This window comes from Oxyura jamaicensis, chromosome 9 (genome assembly GCF_011077185.1).
Source record: "Oxyura jamaicensis isolate SHBP4307 breed ruddy duck chromosome 9, BPBGC_Ojam_1.0, whole genome shotgun sequence".
NCBI lineage: Eukaryota > Metazoa > Chordata > Aves > Anseriformes > Anatidae > Oxyura > Oxyura jamaicensis.
In genome coordinates, this window is record NC_048901.1 from 7861241 (window position 1) to 7882675 (window position 21435).

General features: G+C 36.8%; 1 protein-coding gene across 1 annotated transcript in view; it reads left to right on the forward strand.

Annotated features, from left to right (window-relative positions):
- Nucleotides 1–21054, forward strand: part of CAB39 (calcium binding protein 39) — a 40207-nt gene extending 19153 nt beyond the window's left edge. Inside the window, exons 3-9 of the mRNA XM_035334536.1 lie at nucleotides 7158–7322; nucleotides 11126–11244; nucleotides 14070–14238; nucleotides 14955–15014; nucleotides 15630–15695; nucleotides 16541–16684; nucleotides 18490–21054. Coding sequence (XP_035190427.1) covers nucleotides 7158–7322; nucleotides 11126–11244; nucleotides 14070–14238; nucleotides 14955–15014; nucleotides 15630–15695; nucleotides 16541–16684; nucleotides 18490–18678 — 912 coding nt within the window. The 3' untranslated portion in view covers nucleotides 18679–21054. The remainder of the gene's footprint in view (nucleotides 1–7157; nucleotides 7323–11125; nucleotides 11245–14069; nucleotides 14239–14954; nucleotides 15015–15629; nucleotides 15696–16540; nucleotides 16685–18489) is intronic.
- The last annotated feature ends 381 nt before the right edge of the window (nucleotides 21055–21435 follow it).

A 21435-nucleotide genomic window follows, 5' to 3' on the forward strand; every position in this document is an offset into this window, starting at 1 on the left:
GGCAGATGATGTGATACTTAAAATAATTTGCCGATGGTCACAGAGCAGAGTGGCTCTGTTATTGAAACCAAGGAGCTTTGCATCTCCATAGCTATCAGAGTATGTACTCTCACCCTCTCTTGCCTTTTCATCAGTCCACAGGAAGATGGTATGGTGTAAAGCTCTTGTGCTGCTGCAGTTTCATTTAGATGGGATGGTTTGCTAGTTCAGAATCTGTACCTGTCTTACAGGCTCTGTGCCTTGCAACAGTCATTTACTTCTCAACTGGTAGTCTTGATAGCTTCACTAAAAATTACCCTCAGATTCAGACTGTGTGCAGCAGCAACCTACCTATTGACTTGTCTGACAGGGTCATTTACTATTTAGATGAAGTTTTTCCCGATAAACTCAGCAGCAGAGCGTAGATGTTAACACTTCCAAAAAAAACACCCTCAAACCAAACCAATAAAATGAAACACTCCCCATCCCCCAAGGCCCCCCGGTTTTGAATCAGGCTGCGATACCCTCTTCAGATCTTCTCCCAGGATTATTTAACTGTTTTGTGCCAGTCTTTACATCCTTAAAGAGTCAAGCGTAGGAATTAGTCACAATCTTTTCTGTGCTCACCAGTCTTCTAAGCACAATGTGGCCAGCCTCACTACATCCAGTTTCAGCCAGGTTTGGCACTACTGTTTAAAGTGTAGGAGAATCTGGGTCTTAACTGAATTGCTGGCTTTACCTTGATGCTCTCTGGGATCAGCATTCTCTGCTGCAGTGCCGGGATGTGTTATGTTCCAGGTCTCTTGCAGTGTACCATAGCATTTTTTTTCCTCAGTGCTTTTTCTGTCTTGCCTAGGACTAGGGCTGTGTGGTCCTGTGCAGAGTGCATGCTCTTGTCTCATTGCAGGTTTTATCCTGGTTCATGACAGAGCCTTAGCATAAAAGCTGGGAGAATTTTCGTTTGCTGCTTTTCTTCTTTCTCCATTAACTGACTCCATCTGCCAGGAGAGGAGGAGTAGGTGCATTCTGAGGAGTCTGGGATGAAACTTGGCACTGCTTCCTTCATATCAACCTCATTGTTAATTCCTGGAGATGTGGCTTAGTGTTGAAATCTGTGCTCTTTTTTCATCTTTTTCTTTTTGCATAGACCTCTAATAGGGAACAGGCCGGCTTCATTCCATTGTGCATAGCTGTGTGTGGCATCACATGCCTTGTTCTTGATGCTGTAACTACAGATTATTACGTACAATTTGCTTCTTGCTGGCCTTTAATCCCATACCTCCATCTTTTTTAAAGACCTCATTTATGGGTCTGCTTTGACAAGAAATAATGTACCAAGCCTGCAGAGTTACAGCCTGTGTCATATAGGAGACAATACATTCTGCTTGAAGGAGAAAAGGTGGCCAATCATGTTCACTAGGTTAAATGTGAGGAGGGTTAAATACTGACATTCACGATACTGAGCTGGGTGGTGCTGGCCTCTGTCATTCTCATTGTTCACAAAGAGGACGAGCTGATGAATCTGAACTTTCACAACTCCTGTCCCCATGTGTTCATGCACAGGTTCTTCAGGAGATAATTGGTTCATTGGCAAGGCAAGACCTCTATGAAGGTGACTGTGGTTGTAGCAGTTTCTCTCAGTTTCTCAGTTTGGTTAAAAATAAAGAGATCTTCAATATCCTACAGGCCAGTCGACACTTCTTTGAAGGTCCAGCTGTGATTAAATACGATGAATTCATGCCCAGTCTATTAGTTTGCTCCAGGGTGTGCTTTTGTAGCCTGTCAGATAACAACAGAACTTTCAAGCCCAAGTAGCATGGTGTGTATTCAGTGTTGATTACTTTTTGTAGTAAGGACACCCTTTTGGATGTTACTTTTTTGTGTACGTTATTTGTCCTACTGTACTTTATTTCTTAAAGCAAAGTACACAGTTACATGTTTTCTTTACTATTGAATATATGGAATTTGAAATGTGTAAATTAAGCTAAAAAAAACTTCAGCATATGTTGAAGTGAACTGAACATTTCAAATATTAATCATTGTTTTAAGCATTTCTTCTACAAAATAAATTTGCTGTAAAGGCCCTTTTGTTTTATACAGTGTATCTGGCTGAGGTTCCAAAGACAAACCAGTACTTTTCTACTGCAGTACGACAGTGCTTTGTTTTCACATGTGTAGTTCAGAGTAGGTCTTATCATGCGGTAGCAGCACAATGCTATTACAAAAGTATTTAGTTTTCTCCTGTGCTTTCCATCAGTTTCCAAGCATGCTTGGAAATACAGAATTTGAAAAAGAATTATATGAATAATTTTCTTTAGAAGTTAAAGTTGTAATTAATTATTGTTGCACAGATTATTTGCAGCAAAAGATGTGAAACAACAGTAGTGGTCATGATGCATTTTGTTCAGTTATGAAATATTCTACTTTGTAATACTGCACAACTTATTCTACAAACAAAAACCTGAAGCTTGAGAAGTGAATTCTAGTTTCATGTTTTTTTGTTGTTGTTGTTGTTGTTTTTTTTTTGAATACTGGAGAAAATGTAAACAGGTAATTCTCCAGGTCATTTTGAAACATTACTTGGGCTTGCAGTACATACTTAGGAAATGAGATCTGAAGTGCCTGTAGAAGCTGGACTGTATCTCCCTGCTGACAGTCTGCCTTCCATACCACGACTCCGGGTGTGTTGAATGCAGCCTGTTACTTAGGATAGAGGCAATAGCTTACTCTCATATTATTTATGAAGAGTAATTTCAGAAACTTGAAATGACAAGTGCTTTATAACTGAAAAAGTGTTAATCACATACACTGTTAGTTTTCCTTTCCTTGATTTTTTTTTCTTTCAGAAAGAGGAGGCTGAAGGGAAGCAGAGGGGAAGGGAAAGTCCTTTCACACAAATGGGACCTGCCTCTGAGCTAGCACATTAGTTAGTATTTCATTCGCATCTCTTCCTCCTCTTTGACTTACCTCAGCATTTATTTTTATACTGCCAATTCATTTAGTTTGTGGCACACATTTACTGTCGTGAAGGTAAATATTTACTCATGTAATAGACTTGTTCTTCCCTACCCTCTGACCTTGGGTTAACCTGCTCATAACAGCTCCGGTTTGGGCTTCCTGATAATTGGCTCAGACACATTGTTAACCTGTGCAGGTTCCCTATTGCAAAAAAAAACAAAAAACAAAAAAAAACAAAAAACAAAAAAACACCATAGATCTGAAATATGAATCCAGAAAATTGGATGTCCCCCCTCCCTTTAAACAGTTCAATACAGTGCACTGTATGCTATCTGCATGGGAAAATGCAATATACTATTTTGATTCAGGTTTCAGTGTAATTTTATGACATGATTCCACAGACATAGATCAGATTTCATTCAGTGAGTTAACAGGGAAATTTACAAAGCAGTGCAATTCTAAGTTTGTTATGCACATCTATGCAATTAATTCATAGTTGAGAGAAAGCTAAAGGTTAAGTGCTCTGCCCTGCCTACCACATGGGGCTGTTACCCAGAGGATAAAGTTGGGGACAAAGGTTTTTGTTTGCCTTCTTTTTTTTTTTTTTTTTTTTTTAGAAGAGAAGACAGGCTTCTCTTCTAATTGAACTTAGCTCTTTAATGTTATCTTCATGACAGGTGTCTGCTGAAATCTGGTGCAATCATTTTTAAACTTAATGCCTTTAAATTAGTGGCATTGATGTAGATAATTATATCTTATAGAAACTTTGTGTTTCTGTAGTTTTTAAATCCAATCAATTTCAATAGAACTATTAAAATTGTGTTAGTTGCCTATGGTAAATACAGCTATAGACTAGAAAAATGATAAATACAGGCTGAAAACCATAGGTGGTTTCCATTTTTTTTTATGAATGTTTTCATTAATGGTGCAATTTATGCAATTGCATTATTGACGTGGACGGCTCTCCTAGCCGTAGGTCTAGAGCCTTCTGTGCTCTCCTGCTAAAGGCGATTGTTATTTGATAAAACTGGAGTACTGACGTTGTACAAATCTAAATGAAGTATTTGGTATTTTGGGAGTATCTGTGAAATACCCCAGAGAGTAGAATAAACCGTAGTGATTTGTAGCTATAAAGACATGCAACAGATTCTGTTGTGACAATAATATATGTGACTTCATGGTGTCTTGTTTTGACATAATGCCTTCCTATCACAGGAAAAAAAAAAAAAAGAATTAAGTACTCTTTTTGCTTTCCTTACTTGAAGTTTTACTTTTCGAGTTTGACTTATCCTCAGACATAATTGATTATCTGACACTATTGAATTTTAAATGTGACTTGTCACAGAACTTTTCTAAAACTGAAAAGTTGTTCTTTCTCAGTTTCGAGAATCTATATAATACACATATGCATCCTCTCTATATAAAATATACTCTGCTTATATATTAAAAATATAATATATGCCATGTCTGATTAGATCTCTGTATCTAAGGAAATCTTAGAAGTAATGTTAGTTAGCTTTTCCTTTTCTGTCTTTAATTTTTAACCATTTTTTTATTTAACTCTTGATATTTAACGTAAAATTATATTTTCAGGTGTAGCTATCTAAATTTCATTGTACATCTTAAATGGTAAAAATAGTTCTGCATGATGTGTATCTGTAATACATTAGAGAGCTCGTGGAATAGAGGAGAGTAGAGAGAGTTTCTAGAAAAAGTTTGTAAGAGGTTTTTCTAGTCCTTTTGATGTTGAGTTTTAGACTAGAAGAGGAGAGAATATAGAAATATCTACAGATACGTTGTGTGCCAAAAGAGCTTGGTTATTAATAAAATACTTTCAGAAAACCTCATTTCTATATATTTGTGTGTATCCAAAAATTATAGTTTGGCCTAAGTTGAGATGATACAAGCAAGTCGGCTTCACGTTTCCATGATGAAAATGACCAAATATTGGCACAGGTTGCCCAGAGTGGTCATGGAGCGACCACCTGTGGAGCTGTTCGGAACATGGCTGAACATGAACCCGATCAACTTGATAGGACTTGGAGGTTGGTCGTGCCTCAAGCAGGAGGTTGGATGCTGGCCTCCTGAGGTGCCTTTCAACCCAAGCTGTTCTGTAATTTTGTGTCTCCTGCCATTAATTGCTACTAAAGCAGTGTGTCATTGCAAGATCAAGTGAAGCACTTGCAGATGATCTTGACAGTTGTGAAGACAATGAGAAAAATTCAAATCCTGGTGTCTCTTCTTGCAGCTACTGAGTTGTATGTTGTTCATGTTAGGGCAGAAGGCTTTTTGTGAAAAAGCATTCACTGGATATTTTTTCCTGTTGGTTTGTAAGTATTTTGGTTGCTAATAGTGTCTCAAGTGATGCTAAAGGAGAACTTTTACATCTGATCATTAAAGTTTGAGGAGGGTGCTCTGTTTTCTGGATTCTCAGGAAGAAGAATTCTTCATTGGCATTCTTAACTGCAGGTGTGTCCTCCATGGTGCCACTGTCTTGCTTAAAATAGGTAACTCCTCAAACCTCAGCATTTCTTCTTCCTTCATCTTGCTTTCTAAATTAGTGTGCAGGGACAAACTACAGTAGAATTCTTTATTATTTCTTCCTCTTTTCTTGGTGTACTTCAAGAACATCTCTCGTAGCTCTAGATTTGACAGGTGTTCCTGTTCTTTTCTTAGTAAAAGTGTATTTCTTCTGAATTTTAAAGAAGTAGAGCAGTTCTGTGCCATAATGCCATTGTAATATGGTGAGCTGGCTTTCTCGTTTTACATCTTTAGAAGATATCTAAGCAGTTGCATTGAACACCTGCTTCTTGCTGTCTTACTGACAGTGTGCAGAAAATCCCTTGGAATTTTATTAAAGGAGGAGACAACTGGGAATAGGAACCGGAATTAGTGAGAAAATTGAGGCAGTGGGGAGTGGAAAGTTGTGGAGGAGCTAAAAATGATATGCAGTCTCCTTAAAGGTCATAGAAGCCATACTTGCATACCTAGCAAAGCTGGAATGGCTTCGTCTTTAATAGTGCATGGGTCATGCTGATCTTAAACCTCTCTAGGTACAGTCCACAAATGAAATCTTTCCGCATATCCCTTGTAAGATAGGCAATATCCAGAAAAGTGTCATTCTTTCTCTTTGTTAATTTTCCATGTGCTACCAAATAAATACTTTACATACCTTGTGGGCAGGTTCATCTAGTGACTAAAAATCGGTGCATTTAAAAACTGTTCATACTTTTTAAGCACGTGAAAGACTAATGTAATATAGCTAAATCAGATATTTAGGGTGATCATTTTCAGTGTTTTATCCCCAAGCTATGAAAACACACATTTAAAGTAGTTCTTCCCTCTCCCCTCCAAGATACCTGTGCTTTAAGATTTAGAAATGGGTGTTGAGAAGTGTTCTGGTTGGTTTTGTTCAGTTTTACTTATGAGAACTCTGCTTCTACTTCTAAGCATTGCTCTAGGCCTACACAGCAACTCAGGAATTCCTCGCACTTCCAAAATGAGTAGTCAGACCTGACTGCCTTCTATAAGATTGACTTCAGAGAGGAAGCATCATACATTTCTATTGTCCCCTGTATTGATGTTTTCTTTTGAAGGACCCACTTGTTGTGGCTTTGCCAGTGTTTTTTTTATTTATTTTTTAATACTGAGATTACCTGGAGCTTAGGCGAGCTTCTCTTCAAGATTTTCTTTTGGATAGGAAAAAAATCATCCATAGTGACTGCAATGGGAGTCTGGTATTTGCAAGAAAACCAAGTGCAAAATCTGTAGGAGTACATTTGGTCTCTCTGGGCACTTCACTAGACAGGCACATATCTCTGTCATGTTTTCCAGTGTGATCTTGTGACCTTTGTTTTACTGCATGGAAATTTTGTCCAGTTCTTTTCATACCGTCACTATTTTTTAGGGGATTTTAGAATGGGAAGTTCAGAGACACTAAAAAAGAAGAGATTTTACTGTTGATAGTAGCTTGTCAATTAAATTGCTTGTGTCTTGGCTCTGGCCCTTCTTTTTTTTTTTTTTTTTTTTTAAATAACATATAACAGTCTTGTTTGCAGAAAGATCACCTATTGTTTTCTTAACAGGTTGTCATTTCCTGCTATTTTTTTTTTCCTCCTTAATGGAAGTTTGCAGTTGATAAGAATAATAGTGTATGCAGTTTCAAAGAAAAATGTCATTGTCTGTGCTCTAACTGTATTTTTTTCCCCCATTTTCTTTAGGCCACTGAGGAGGTTTCAAAAAACCTTGTTGCCATGAAAGAAATATTGTATGGCACAAATGAAAAAGAACCACAGACAGAAGCTGTGGCACAGCTTGCTCAGGAGCTGTACAACAGCGGTCTCCTTAGTACCCTAGTAGCTGACTTGCAGCTAATTGATTTTGAGGTAAGAAGAGAAGTTTGATATTTCATGTATTGTATATTTTAAAATAAATATATCTGAATTCCAATCTCTTTAACTGGTTAGAACATGTTTCGATTTACAGCTTCTATTTTCTGGCTGGGGCCAAATCATCAGAAAGAGAATTCAGTATTCCAAACTATCTAGAAAATTAAGCAAATACTGAATATAAAATCACTGAATTTAGGCACCTAAGCTGCACAAAATTGAAGTAGATAAACCACTAATCCTTATCATATACTTCTATTAAAATTATAGAATAATCCTTAATTGATTTGTAGACAAAAGGATTAATCTCGTAGTACTAATATTACAGTGAACACAAGTGATAATACTATAAGCCACCTCTGTATTCTCATCTTATTTAATAAAATTGCTTTCAAAAGAAAATTCTTAAAACATGTAGGAAGAAGTTCGAGTATGTAAGGCAAAGCTGTTCCTCTTATTAAGTCTTCAGTATTTCTCTCTCTTTAGAAATGATGATGCAACCTTTTCTGTTTTCCTCTTTTTCTGTTTATGTATTTATAAGCAGAATGTATTATCTATTCTGCATATATATATATATATATAAACAAATACAAGATTTTGTTGACTACTTCAAAATAGCAATGCTTACTTTTATTCAAATATATCTCTATACAAACCTCTGCCATATGTCACCACAGCACATAGAATAATCTAGCTTCCCATTGCCATGGTGAAAAATCACCCTATTTAGTTATAAGAAATTGCAGTACAATTGGATTTTCCTGTTTTCCCTGAGGTCCCACAAGAAGCGTGTGGTTGTGTAGGAAAGGAGCCAAAACCCATGTATCTCACCCCACAGCCTTGACCATAAAGCCAACCACTTACGGTTGCTTAAAGATGGTATTGTTCATAACCATGTTGTTCACGATGGGAACAGACTTTGCAAAAGTCCTATTGTACTGTGATGTTCCAAAAATAATAGCTTTCCTCCCTGTTCTTTCTTCTCTCCCCTCCACCCCTTGCATAACTCCCTCTGATATGTGTTTAATTGTAACGTGGTGGTATTTCTTTTCCTACCCACACAAATGTTTACACCAAACATAAAACATCCAGGTTATTAAATAAGCAAGGAGACCTGGGAAAGTTGAGGGTGAATGCTGAAATACGATGGCCTTTAATTGACGACGAAAGGAAATGATGAAACGTCATCTGGATTTTGCTGACCTCTAGATTCTTATCAGTTCGGTGTTTACTCGGCTTGGCTATTAGAGAAGGAAACTTTCATTATCTTCTGGTAATGAGGAATGATAACAATTGTACAGGCTTGCTCTCATTAAAGAGAACTATTCATTTTATTCTAAAGGGACTGGAAAGGACTGCAAGTAGTTTCCTGCTTTTAGATTTTCTGCTGTTTTGTAACACGAGGATATAACCATTCCCCCTTGAGAGAGAACAAGTCAGTCATGTTGGTTTCTAGGCTGGACCCCGTCTGCTTTTTAAGGATGGGATCTGGCAGGCTGTCCAGCTATTGTTTTACCTAGAATTAATGTCAACACACCTGTGCTCCCAATCTGCACTAGATTCAGATTTTGACTTCTTTATCCCAGATCTCTATGATTTGGGGCTTACTACATTTGAAATGATTTTTCTGTTACTGAGAGAGATACAAACTTGATTTCCTGTTGATTTTTAAACTTGAAGATTGAGTTTAGCATTTATTCCTTCTGGTGCCCCCACTAAAGCTTGAGGCTGTTCAGAGATGAAGTAAATGTCACCTTTTTTTTGTCAAGAACTTTGCTCTTCTTGAATAAGAAGATTTCCTTGGTGGCTTCTCAGGTTATAGACTGTTTACTCAGACACTTCAACTGTCGCAACAAACTTAATGTTTTAATCTTGTGAATAGGAAATTGCCTGACTATCTGAAACTTGCTAGGTGGAAAGGCCTGGTAAAAATCATATTTGTGGCCAACAAAAACATCTACTTACCAGTGCTAGTAACTTCTCTCTTATCTCACTGCTGACGTGTGTTTGTAAGAGAGATGGCATCCCTTCTGGAACTATATTTTCTGTTCTTGTTCTTCTTTAAATGAAGGGAAAAACAAAAACCACACACACACACACAAAAAAAAACAAAAACGCCTTTTGCATGAGGGGGCCTGGATCCTTCTGCCGGGAAGACAATGCTAGCACAGTTTCACTCTTACCTCTCGTGGTCATGACTATTGGCACAAGGTTCGGTGCCTGTTTGCTCTTGTTAGACCGTGAGGTCACTTAGCAGTGCTTTTAACAATAACTTGACTTGGTATTACTGCGTGCCACCAGCAGTTCACTTCTGTGGAGAATAAGAAAATGTTGTTCTGGCTGGTGGATCCAAAGCAAAATGTGAGACCTAGAGCAAAATTGGCAATGTTAGTGAATAAGAGTTGATGACTATATTATGTGGAGTTGGAGTAAAGCAGTTTCTGGAAACACTGCTCTACTCATTTCAGAACAAAGAGTTCTGGTGTTGCTTTAGGCTGGCTTTCAATGGAATTGTAATGGAGAAAACAAGCATTTACAAACAAACTCTTATATCCTGAAAACAACAGTGCCTCAAACTGTCCATGGTAATTCACAAACATGCCATTTGTAAACTACAATCCTCCTACATTTTTATAAACATTTGATTTTTTTTCCTTATGCAATCTTTCTTTATGTTGATTGTAAAATGTAGTAGTTTTGAAAAATTGCTGCTGTCTTTTAAATAACTGCTAATGAAATGCACTCTGAATTTTTACTCCAAAGCTTGCAAATGTTACCCTGGGAATTTATAGTACCAGGTAGAGTTCATCAAGAAAAATGATCTGCGTGTGGTCTGTGTATAACATTCAGGAAGCCTTCACGTGGAATTGTTTAAAAGGCCTTTCTTAGCAAGCCCAATCTTAGTACAAGTTTGCCTGGTGTTTTTTGAATTACATCTGATACGACATAGTCGTGAAGTTATATTTATGGCAGTCTGAAACGGAAAGTTAATTGCAGAGATTTGGCTTTTAAATGATGCATGTGGATAATGGTTAGAAGTGCTTATATTTATAATCAGCTTTTTGTCCATACCAATTTGGCATCTTTAGCTGTGGTCTGAAATGTCCTAGAAGAAATAAATAAGAGGTGTATATTCAACAGAGAACATTCCCAGCCACTTTCATGCTGCCTGGTGTTATCATTGTGCGTTTTTGTGTGTATAATCTGTGCTGAATTCAATCATCTTGTTCTTATTTATACTACTTCGTCTGTTGAAAAATGTGAGACTTGCATTCTAGGTCAGTGGGTGAGTTCTCTTTGTAGTTTCATTTATTTTACTTCCATAAGTTCCAATTTTAATTTGAATTTTAACACTGCAGTCAGAAGTGCTCTACAGACAACTAGTGGTGGAATTAAATGTTCCTAGAGAAAGGGAGAGGATAATGGAATATTGAAGACGCACACTTTCAGGCAGAAGCACAGTTAAAAACTGGAATGTTATTGGGGGAAAAAAAATAAAAGAATAAAGCAGGTCCAGGAGACTGAAACTACACAGAGGCGTCATATAAAATATAAACTGGCTTTATTTCTTAACATAAATAACCTGTGATCTGGCTGATACTGTTTAGAATGTTTTGGCATATTTGAAATGGGTATAAAGAAACAGACTATGTATGTGATCTGATTAAGATCAGAGTACAGAGGCCGGCTGAACTGCAGAACTCACTGTGGTATGAACGTATGAGATGATGGTAATGTTTAATTCTTACTTGAACAGTGGACTTGAATATTATGTGTTTAACTACTAACGTTTTTGACAGGGCAAAAAAGATGTTGCTCAAATTTTCAACAACATCCTCAGAAGGCAAATTGGTACAAGAACTCCCACAGTTGAATACATCTGCACTCAACAGAATATATTGTTCATGCTGTTAAAAGGGTATGTATGCTGTGAGGCATAAATGCACTTTTTAATGAAGTAAGAAGTTTGTCAATTCAAATTCATGGAAACGCACTGAGTTCTGAAATACTTTCTTCCTTTGCAGTATGATTGTTCCCCCCCCAGCTTTTTTTTTTTTTTGCCTAAGGGCCTGTAAATCCCTTAAGTAAAAGAATATTTGAGTAAAAACACCAGGAACAAACTTTTGCATGAAATACGACTGCAAATTGAGAACTGATAGTAACCTAAAATATTATTACTAGGATACTGCAGACATTTTCCTTTTGGTATACTGTTTGATTCAACTGAAATTATTTCCTTGTGAACTTATTCATTTATCGAGTAGTAAAGGATGTTTTTTTTCCTTTAACCACTGTAATTTCCAGTTTGCTGTCCTATCCCATGGTCTTTGTCTTAGACATTTTATTCATAGTGATTCATATTCCTGTAGTCACATAAATGCACCAGCTCAAACTCAGCCTAACAGAATGACTCAGAGCACATGCATGTTAGCCTGCTCTTTCTTCCTTCATTCTTGTATTAGGGTTGGAGCTAGGTGATCTTTAAGGTCCCTTCCAACCCAAGCCATTCCATGATGACGTCTGGTTCTTGGTGTTGGAGAATCATGTCATACTGAACACATGGTTGCACGTGTAGAGCTGTGGATCTCAAACATGAAAGTAGAAATATGTTGTTAGCATTTTCTTGTTAAAATAATATTTAAAAAAAAGTGAGTGTGTGCTACATGAAAAAAGAATTGTTCACGTTTCTATTACCATTCACTAGGAAAGTCCTGAAATTTGCAACTCCAATATGTAATTCTAGGATAGAAAAGTTCATCAATATTAATAAGCTATTCTTGAAGTGTAGCCATATCAAGTATTAATTATATAATTTATATTAAAACTTCTGGGTAAGCTTACTTTAGTAAGCTTCCATGGGCCGCAGTTGATTAGTACTCAGTCCACTTACTGGGGTAGCTAGAAGATGAAGGAAAGGGGCATACATTTCAGTGAGATATTTGCCTACGTTACATTGAGATATGAGGATAATCAAATACATTTTTAACATTTGAACAGGGAGTGTTATTTTGTTCTTCCTTCTTCCTCCTTCTAGTTCATAGCAGTAAATAGAGATGCTGACCGAGTTCAGAGTGAAACCTGCCAAATACATGGTGTATTGGGCAGGTATATTTTCACGTTGTAAGATGTACAGTCTGCCAGAGGTGCTTTGATTTTTTTTTTTCTGTGTTGCAGCCATGATTCTGAGAAGAAGGAAGATTTAAATGTTACAAGGGCAAAACAGTTATTAATTGTGGCATAATATGAAAGAGGGTATTGATTCAGTACTTCCTCAAAACAATTTACAAAAAGACGAATTTGAGATGCAGATAGATGGAACCACTTTCTCAGAATGCTCTTATGAATATGTGACTGAATGAGGATTGCAACACAGTTGTCCTAATTCTTAGTCTGTGTTGTCACCCTTCAGAGAGCATTATTCTGACAGGGATCATTGAAACATATTCATAAGTCAGGATGTTTGAAATGGGCATTTAATTAGCTTTAATGACTTAAGTGTTACATCTGGTATCTGACTGAGTCAATTTATGCTAATTTAAACTATGTGGTAAATTACAAAAAGTCTGGTAGATTCCAAGTCTTCGTGACAAGTTAAATAAGAGAGTATTGCAGTTTTTAATGGGAAATTTTATTAATAAGCAAATGTTTTTGTATGATAATTTAATTAGTGTTTAGTACACACAATAATACTTTGCTCTGGAGTTACACTGGTGATTTAAATTGGCTTCAGATGCATTAGGTCCAAGGCCTTTTTAGGTGGAAGGTATATAAGGGACTTTGCTTCAGAAGCAGGTAGGTAGCAACAGACACAACTTGTCTGTGGACTGGGAGAGCTTGTGTTGCAACATGCTGAGACTAGTTTTGGGGTCAGAAAGACAGACCCTTATTCATGCTGTTTCCTACTATTAGTGTGCTTGGGAACTTAAGGAGGTAGCAGTAAGTACAGAAGTGTAATTCTGTCAAATATGTCTTAGAGACACCGTTGTGAGATTTTGGCAGCTGCTGTTGGCATATGCTAAAATCAGCTGAGAGAACACACTAGTATTTGATCAGGAAAGCCTGCCAAGAAAGTGTAGTGACAATTTCTAAATGAAGCCGTCCTTGATGGCTTCATCCCTTTCATCAAATCAGTGACGGTCATGTTCCAGAAGGTCTCTTGTAGGAAGTTGCAGATACTATGCTTGAGGCAATAAAGAGTTGAGCATAGAGAGTATAATCCTTAAAATTAGAGGATGCTGCTGCCAACATGTCAAGCTGGAAGCCCATGGTGTATAGAGTAGACAGTGATGCTGAAAATGGTTTAATGAAAGAGTGATGATGAAATAATGTCCGGTATTATTAACCATTTAGCTTCAAAACTCATATTAAGGGTAGTTTTATGTAAATTATTGTCAGCTGTAAGCAAATAGCTTTCAAGACAGATCACTTACTGCTTTTCCAGATGTCTGCAATTCTACCGATATGTAAACAGAAAACTGATTTTGAGTACGAAGAAAATAGTTTTATTTAATCTTGTTTCTCATTTTATGAACGTGTATTGGCAATAATTTGGCAATAAATTGGCAGTGATTTCAGTGACATTTCAGAGAAGTATTAGAATTTGAAATTTAATACAGAAATGAGTACCTTTATTATTTGAATTCTTGTTTATATTATAGAACTGAAAATTGTAATTAGTGTAGCATTGCAATGGTAACTTCTGAAACTATGTATAAAGAATCTGTGACTTTTGTTTTTAAACAGGTACGAATCTCCAGAAATTGCTCTAAATTGTGGGATAATGCTAAGAGAATGCATCAGACATGAACCACTTGCTAAAATAATCTTGTGGTCAGAACAATTCTATGATTTCTTCAGATACGTGGAAATGTCGACATTTGACATTGCTTCAGATGCATTTGCCACGTTCAAGGTAAATTACACCCCATATTTAAGTTATTTCTGTAGTTTTCCACTATGTGAACCCAGATGTTGTGTGTTACACTCTTGAGCAAAAAGGTTTAGAGAGACATGCATACTCTGCATACTTAAAACATGCTCTACATACTTTAAACATGCATACTCTGTTCCCAGTAACAGTTCTAGAAAGCAAGATTTAAACTACCATGTATTATCTTAATACATGTACACTTTCATGCCAGGGAATTTTAAATCTGTCTCTCCAGCTATTCAAGTGAGTGAACTCCTTTTCGTTGCATTATGTTTGTTTATTGAGTATATTTGATGCTACTTCTGGAGGTATTTTTTGTTGTCCTAACCAAAAAAAAAAACATCCCACAACAAAAAAACAGTTACAGGACTACAAGTGTGATAGTTATCAGTGTTAAATAGTGGGTCTCAACCTCGACTGTGTATAGCTCTGTGCAGAGCATACCCTTGATCTATAACTGCCGTTCTTCAATGATAATTCCACAGACCTGTGTGAATTAACATGTAGCAGACTTTTCCTAATTGATCTGAAGGTCCTTAGCAAGTCCTATGTATGAGTAACTACTTTCATATCCTAAGTTTCTTTGTTTAAAAAAATAGCAACATTGTTGAATATCTTATGTGCACTCCCAGTTTATTCAGAATGTGTATGTACCATATAAATGTTTTACGGAAAATATTGTATGTGTTCTTTTACAGGATTTGCTTACAAGACACAAGTTGCTAAGTGCAGAATTTTTGGAACAACATTATGATAGGGTGAGCAAATACATTTCATTATTCAGAATTCTCTAGCTCTGTGTATCTTTGAATAAAACAGTATTTTCTCACCTTGTTTAGATTCCTTTTTGGAAATTTATATACAATATTAAACCAAACGAACCTAAAGTAATTTCTGTCAAAGCAGTACAGTTAACATTAAGATCTTACAGTTGAATGTAAAAAGTGTAGAAACAAGAGGCTAAGGCAAAAATCTAATTCTGTGAAAATGTGTTTTTTCCACTAGAGGGAACCCTTTCCTAGTCTTTATCATTTGTGTTAATGCGTAACAGACCAAGAATACAAGATACCTGGGGACTTCTGAAATTAATGAATAATGTTCAGTGACAAGAACTACTATAGTTCAAGAAATAACACAAAATGCTTTCAATACATTGCAGTCTAAACATTAAAGCCTACTAAAAGTGTAAATACATATATTTTTAAAGCATATGCAAATTTTAAGGAGCACTGACTTATAGGAAACTACTGAGATTTCAGATTTTGTTTACAATTTTGTTTATTTCCATCTCAATTTTTTTTTATAATAATTTGGAAGAAGAGCACTTGTGGCTCTTGGAAAAATTTTAACCATTCTCTTTATTCTGTATTTAGTTCTTCAGTGAATACGAGAAGTTACTTCATTCGGAAAATTACGTGACAAAGAGACAGTCACTTAAGGTAAAGCAATTTTTTCTTCTTAGATGCAAAATTAGAGAATGCCTTCAATTTCAAGGTGGGTTGACTAATTTAAATTACTTAAGTTACTGCCTCGGATAATTTTTATTTATTTTTTTCCTATGTTTTAATTCTTGGGATCACTTAATTTCTTTTAGTCCAGTCCTGCCATTATTTGGCATCCAGTACACACCAAGTCATTTCTCTCCCTGTGCAGAAATGGCTATCTGCAAGAGTTGGTTTATTTGATCATTTCCTTCAAATATCAACGTATTGTTTAATAAAGAGACTCACATAGTGTGACTACAGCAATTTGAGTTAATCAGAAATATTGAACATAAATATAAATCTAAGTTAGCTTGTAGCAAGGGTGGTACTTGTGAAGAATCTTACTGCTACTGCAACAGTGCTCCTCACGGCAAGAGGTTCTGTGTACTTTTGAGAGCTTAGGAGGTAGGGGAAATACGCGTATAAAATCCACTGAAGTTTTTTTTTTTTTTTTTTTTGTACCCTTCTGGACAAAGTAGGTAGCAAAAGAAGTGCAGATATTTCTCGTTTTAAATACTAACTCCCTTTCCTTACCAAATTCTTGCAGGTAATGTATAAGTTTTGTGTAAATAGAAAAAATAATGAAGTTGTGGGGAAAAAAAAAAAAGAAAACTTTTACTTTCAATCCCAGTTCATAACAAAAGGGGAATAAAAGGATATTTTTCAGTTGCATGTTGAAAAAAAGGATGTTTTAGTTTGACTTTTTCGACTTTTACAGACTGATGTCAATTATCCAGCATGTTTAAAAGCAGCTATAAGTTGTCTCTTATTGCTTATTTCACCTTGTTTTCCACTTCTAGCTTCTTGGTGAATTATTACTGGATAGACACAACTTCACAATTATGACGAAATACATCAGTAAACCTGAAAATCTCAAACTAATGATGAACCTTCTACGAGACAAGAGTCGTAACATTCAGTTTGAGGCCTTTCATGTGTTTAAGGTAAGTTTAAAAACAAACACATGCACAAAAAAACAAAACACCAAAACAAAACCAAACAGGAGTTGTTTAGTTGAGTAAACTACTTAGCTGAGTCTAAATGAAGCTTATCTGAATGTCTGCTAAGTGTCTGCTAATAAGCAAGAACTACTGTTTGCTATTATGATCCATCTTTAAAAATGTCTATCTTTGTACCCAGTGATGAGTGACATTCCTCAGGTGGGACCAGTGCTATATAATGTCTTTGTCAGTGGCATGGACAGGGGGATTGAGTGCACCCTCAGCAAATTTGCTGATGACACCAAGCTGTGTGGTGGGGCTGACACGCTGGAGGGAAGGGATGCCACCCAGAGGGACCGGGGCAGGCCTGAGGCCTGTGCGAACCTCATGGGGGTCAACAGGGCTCTGGGTCAGGGCAACCCCAAGCACAAACACAGGCTGGGAGAGAATGGGTGGAGAGCAGCCCCGGGAGAAGGACCTGGGGGTGCTGGTGGATAAGAAGCTCGACATGAGCCAGCAATGAGTGCTTGTGGCCTAGAAAGCCACCCGTACCCTGGGCTGCACCAACAGCAGCGCGGCCAGCAGGGTGACGGAAGGGATTGTCCCCTCTGCTCTGCTCGTGGGGCCCCACCTGTGGTGCTGCGTTCAGCTCTGGGGCCCCCAGCATAAGGAGGACATGGACCTGGTAGAGTGGGTCCAGAGGAGGCCAAGAGGATGATAAGAGGGCTGGGACACCTCTCGTATGGAGACATGCTGAGGGAGTTGGGGTTGTGGAGCCTGGAGAAGAGAAGGCTCCCGGGAGACCTTAGAGTGTCCTGCCAGTGCATAAAGGGGACTGCAGGAAAGCTGGAGAGGGACTCTGTCAGGGAGTGCAGTGATAGGACAAGGGGTAATGGTGTTAAACTGAAATAGGCTAGGTTTGGATTAGATGTTGGGAGGAAATTCTTTACTCAGAGGGTGGTGAGGCCCTGGCCCAGGCTGCCCAGAGCAGCTGTGGCTGCCCCATCCCTGGCAGTGCCCAAGGCCAGGCTGGATGGGGCTGGGGGCAACCTGGGCTGGGGGGAGGGGGCCCTGCCCAGGGCAGGGGGGTTGGAGCCAGGGACTCTTTGAGGTCCTTCCAACCCAAACCATTCCATGATTCGATGGTCTTCAAAAAATTGTTTGGAAAGCACTTAAGAACTTCTATATGATTTGTCAGGGTGATCTCTTAGAAAATTTTGGAATTAAGAAAGATGAAGTACAGTAGGATAAGGAGGAATCCATGATTTTACGTGAAAGTATGAAGCATATTGGAGTTCAGAAGTGTTTTCATCATGCTGCATGATGCTATGAAGGATAGCAGTGTTTTAACCAAGCCAGCTAAATTTCAAAGCCTAAATGTAGTCTGTGTATTAAAACAGATACATTTTGACTTTGTGGCTGACAAGCAAATAACTTAGAGCTTGCAGTTACAGCTTGAGGTATAAAAGTTTTCAGTGAACTTTAATATACCCATCTGATACCGTATACAATATAGGATGATGTATTTGCTACAGAATTTAACTGTGGGATTTTTCAGTGGATTCTGCAGAGGGTATTGTGGCTAATCAACTTGTACAAACTGAATTTACCTCAGTGCTGATGTTCAATTTCTGTTCTAATTAAAATAACAAAGGGCGGGGGGGGTAGTTTTGTTTTAAAACTTTTATTTACTCTATTATGATTTCTGTATACATTTTGGGATATTGAGTAAGTGTTTTTTTTTTTTTTTTTTAATCTTCAACTCCTGTTTCCTACTATTACACTAAATGCCATTTGTTTTCTTGCAGGTGTTTGTAGCCAATCCTAACAAGACACAGCCTATATTAGACATCCTTCTAAAGAACCAGACCAAACTTATTGAGTTCCTCAGCAAGTTTCAGAATGACAGGACCGAGGATGAACAATTTAATGATGAGAAGACCTATTTAGTTAAACAGATCAGGGATTTGAAGAGACCAGCACAGCAAGAAGCTTAATCTCCAGTAAACCCCTATAATATTAAACCCAAGTTCAGCATTTGCTGTTAGATATTCAGCATCAGGCACTCTTATCGATTCATGAGGAACATTACTGCTAATCTGCTGTTCAGTGAACGGTTTTTGTTTTTCTTTTTTAGTCCAAGTTGAAAAACATAGCTGCTGCTTTCTTGCACAATGTGGACTTTCTTGATATTTGTGTCATTTCAGAATTCAAAGACACTGCTTGTTTTAGGAGTCCTGAAAAGAAAGATTCTAGGTTCATGAACGCAAACATATAGATACTAGTTTGGTTTAGGAAAGAAGGTATTAATGTAGTTAAGTAACAGGTTGCATGCTTGCAAATCTGAATAAATCTGTATGTTTGCACTTACCTTGTTTGAGATATGAGCACAATGTGACCTGTGCATTCCTGGCACCCTAGTATAAGATTATATGCCTTGATTAAAAAAAAAAAAAAAAGTGCAGTGCTTTATTTGTAATCAAAGGGGAAATGTATCTAAGATGTGAGCTTATTGGGATAAACAGTTGTCTTGCAAATAAACTGATATTGAAACTTAGCAACTTTTAAAAGAGTGAAATCTCAAGGTTCATAAGGAAAATGTATATATGCCTTTCACTGCTTTATAGATTTTTGACATGATTTGATTTTTCTGAGAATTGACTTGTAAACTTGGAAATATGTTCTAAGGGGTTTTGTTAATTTTACTTTTAAAGGTATTTCAGACAGTAGACCTAGCAGTGAAATTTTGCATTTCATTTCAACAGTGCTTGCTGGTTTCTTTTGTATATAACTCCTAGGCTGCTCATTTCTTTAAAATATGATTTAATTTGTACAGCAGAGGAATGTTATTGTATTAGTCTGTAACTATTACCTAATATTGAGTTTTGCAAAATGAATGCTCATATGTAATTGAATACTTCAGATCACATGGAAATGCTGATTTAACGATCTTAAGTACTGCAGCATTAAAAGAAAAAAACACAACAAATTCTTTGTATTCACTTATCTAATGGGGTGCCATCAATTAGAGTAGGCTGAAATAGAGAACTGGAACCCTTGATACTAGATTCTTACTGGATACTATTGGCCTTATTCAATTAAACTAGTGTTGTGCTCACCCGCTCTGCAAATGGCAAAGATTATGCTAAATTAATATCGATTCCTCTTACTTCTGGGGAGCCTGCAGTGCATCATTTCTTTCTTACAGTAGGTAACTAAGTATGGTAGTTATGAAAGTGAATGATTTAATCCCCTCTGACTTAAATAAACATAATTACATAGATGTCCTAGGGTAACAAAAGACTTAATTTTGTTGATTTTGTTTTTTAATGCTGCAAACTATCAGTATTTATAAAAACAAAAAAACAACTCTGATTTTGCACCATGTTTTTGTTACTGTGACCATACAAAAGGAATCTACTAAATATAGCTAAACAATGTTATTAAAGTTGTATTTATCCATCATATAGTAACGTTAAGATCACAACCAACCAAACGTATGGATTGGAGTCTGAAAGTTCAAATTCTGCATGGCTGAATCTGATTGAGAATGCTATAGAAAATGTTTGTTGCTTCCTGTCCTTTTCCTAATTAAAATATTTTGCAGTCAGCAAAATGAAACTCCTAAGTGACATTTAAGCTGATTTGAAAGCCTTCACAAGGGAAGTCAGCTCCAGAAAATGAAGTGTTTTCACTCAGTAGTTTTAAAATTTCTCTTAACATTAGAATTGGCCTGTGGAAATTCCTTAATGCGTCCTGTGCAAACAGACTCATTTTGCCTACTGGAAAGCAAATAGCTTGCTCTTCGTGGAGATCACTTACAGAGGCAGGCAAAATTGGCCATGAGATGATGAATTAGTTCAGTACCAACAGTCTCTTATTTTTTCGGTTTATCACAGCTGAGTGGAAGAAAACATAATTTGCCAAGTTACTCACCATAACATATAAGGCTTCCTCTCTAGAAAAATGTAGAAGTGCTAAAAGATTTGTATCTGTAAAGGAGTGAGAACACTTGGACTGGGTTATAGGTTACTCTATATTAGGTCTTGGAAATAATGGCTATGGTAACTTTTTTTAATATGTGAAAACATTTGAATGTTGGCTTTCGAAAAGAAGTTGTATTTAAATTAAAGCTCATTTGACGTGCTCTTCGTATTAAAAAAACAAAAAAAGCTGTTGTTCTGGAAGTGGTTTCTTATCCGCTTGAAGGCTTAAGGATATTACTACAAGTTATTTAAATGTGAGCGGTTTTTGGTTTTGTGTGTGTTTTTTCCTTTTTTTTTTTTTTTTTAAAATAAGAGATGTATACAATTGTAATTCTACTTCCATGGTAGCATTTCATTTCCCCTGAGGAAAATGCATTTCTTATCCAAGAAATCTGGCTGGCCCCATAATTTAAATTGAAATAAAATTTTGAAGAAAAACGTGTGTGCTTTTACTGTGTCTCTGAAGATAAGTTTCTTGTGGGTGTGAATGTTTTTACCTTTGTTGCCTTAGAAGGGTTCAGCTTTCTTGCTTTTAAACAGGAAATAATTCTAAGTCATGAACACCTCTGAGTTGAAAAAACATTTGTAAGGAACTAAGGTGAAGTGCTATATTAGAGGTACAATCAGTTTTAATTAATTGTTGATAGCCTTTCTTGCTTATATGTACTATTATTTTCTGATTCTATTCCTCTTGGCATGACCAGGGGCAGAGAGAGCAGATGCTATGTCATGCATCACATCCAGAGACAGGATTAGTGGAAGTGAATC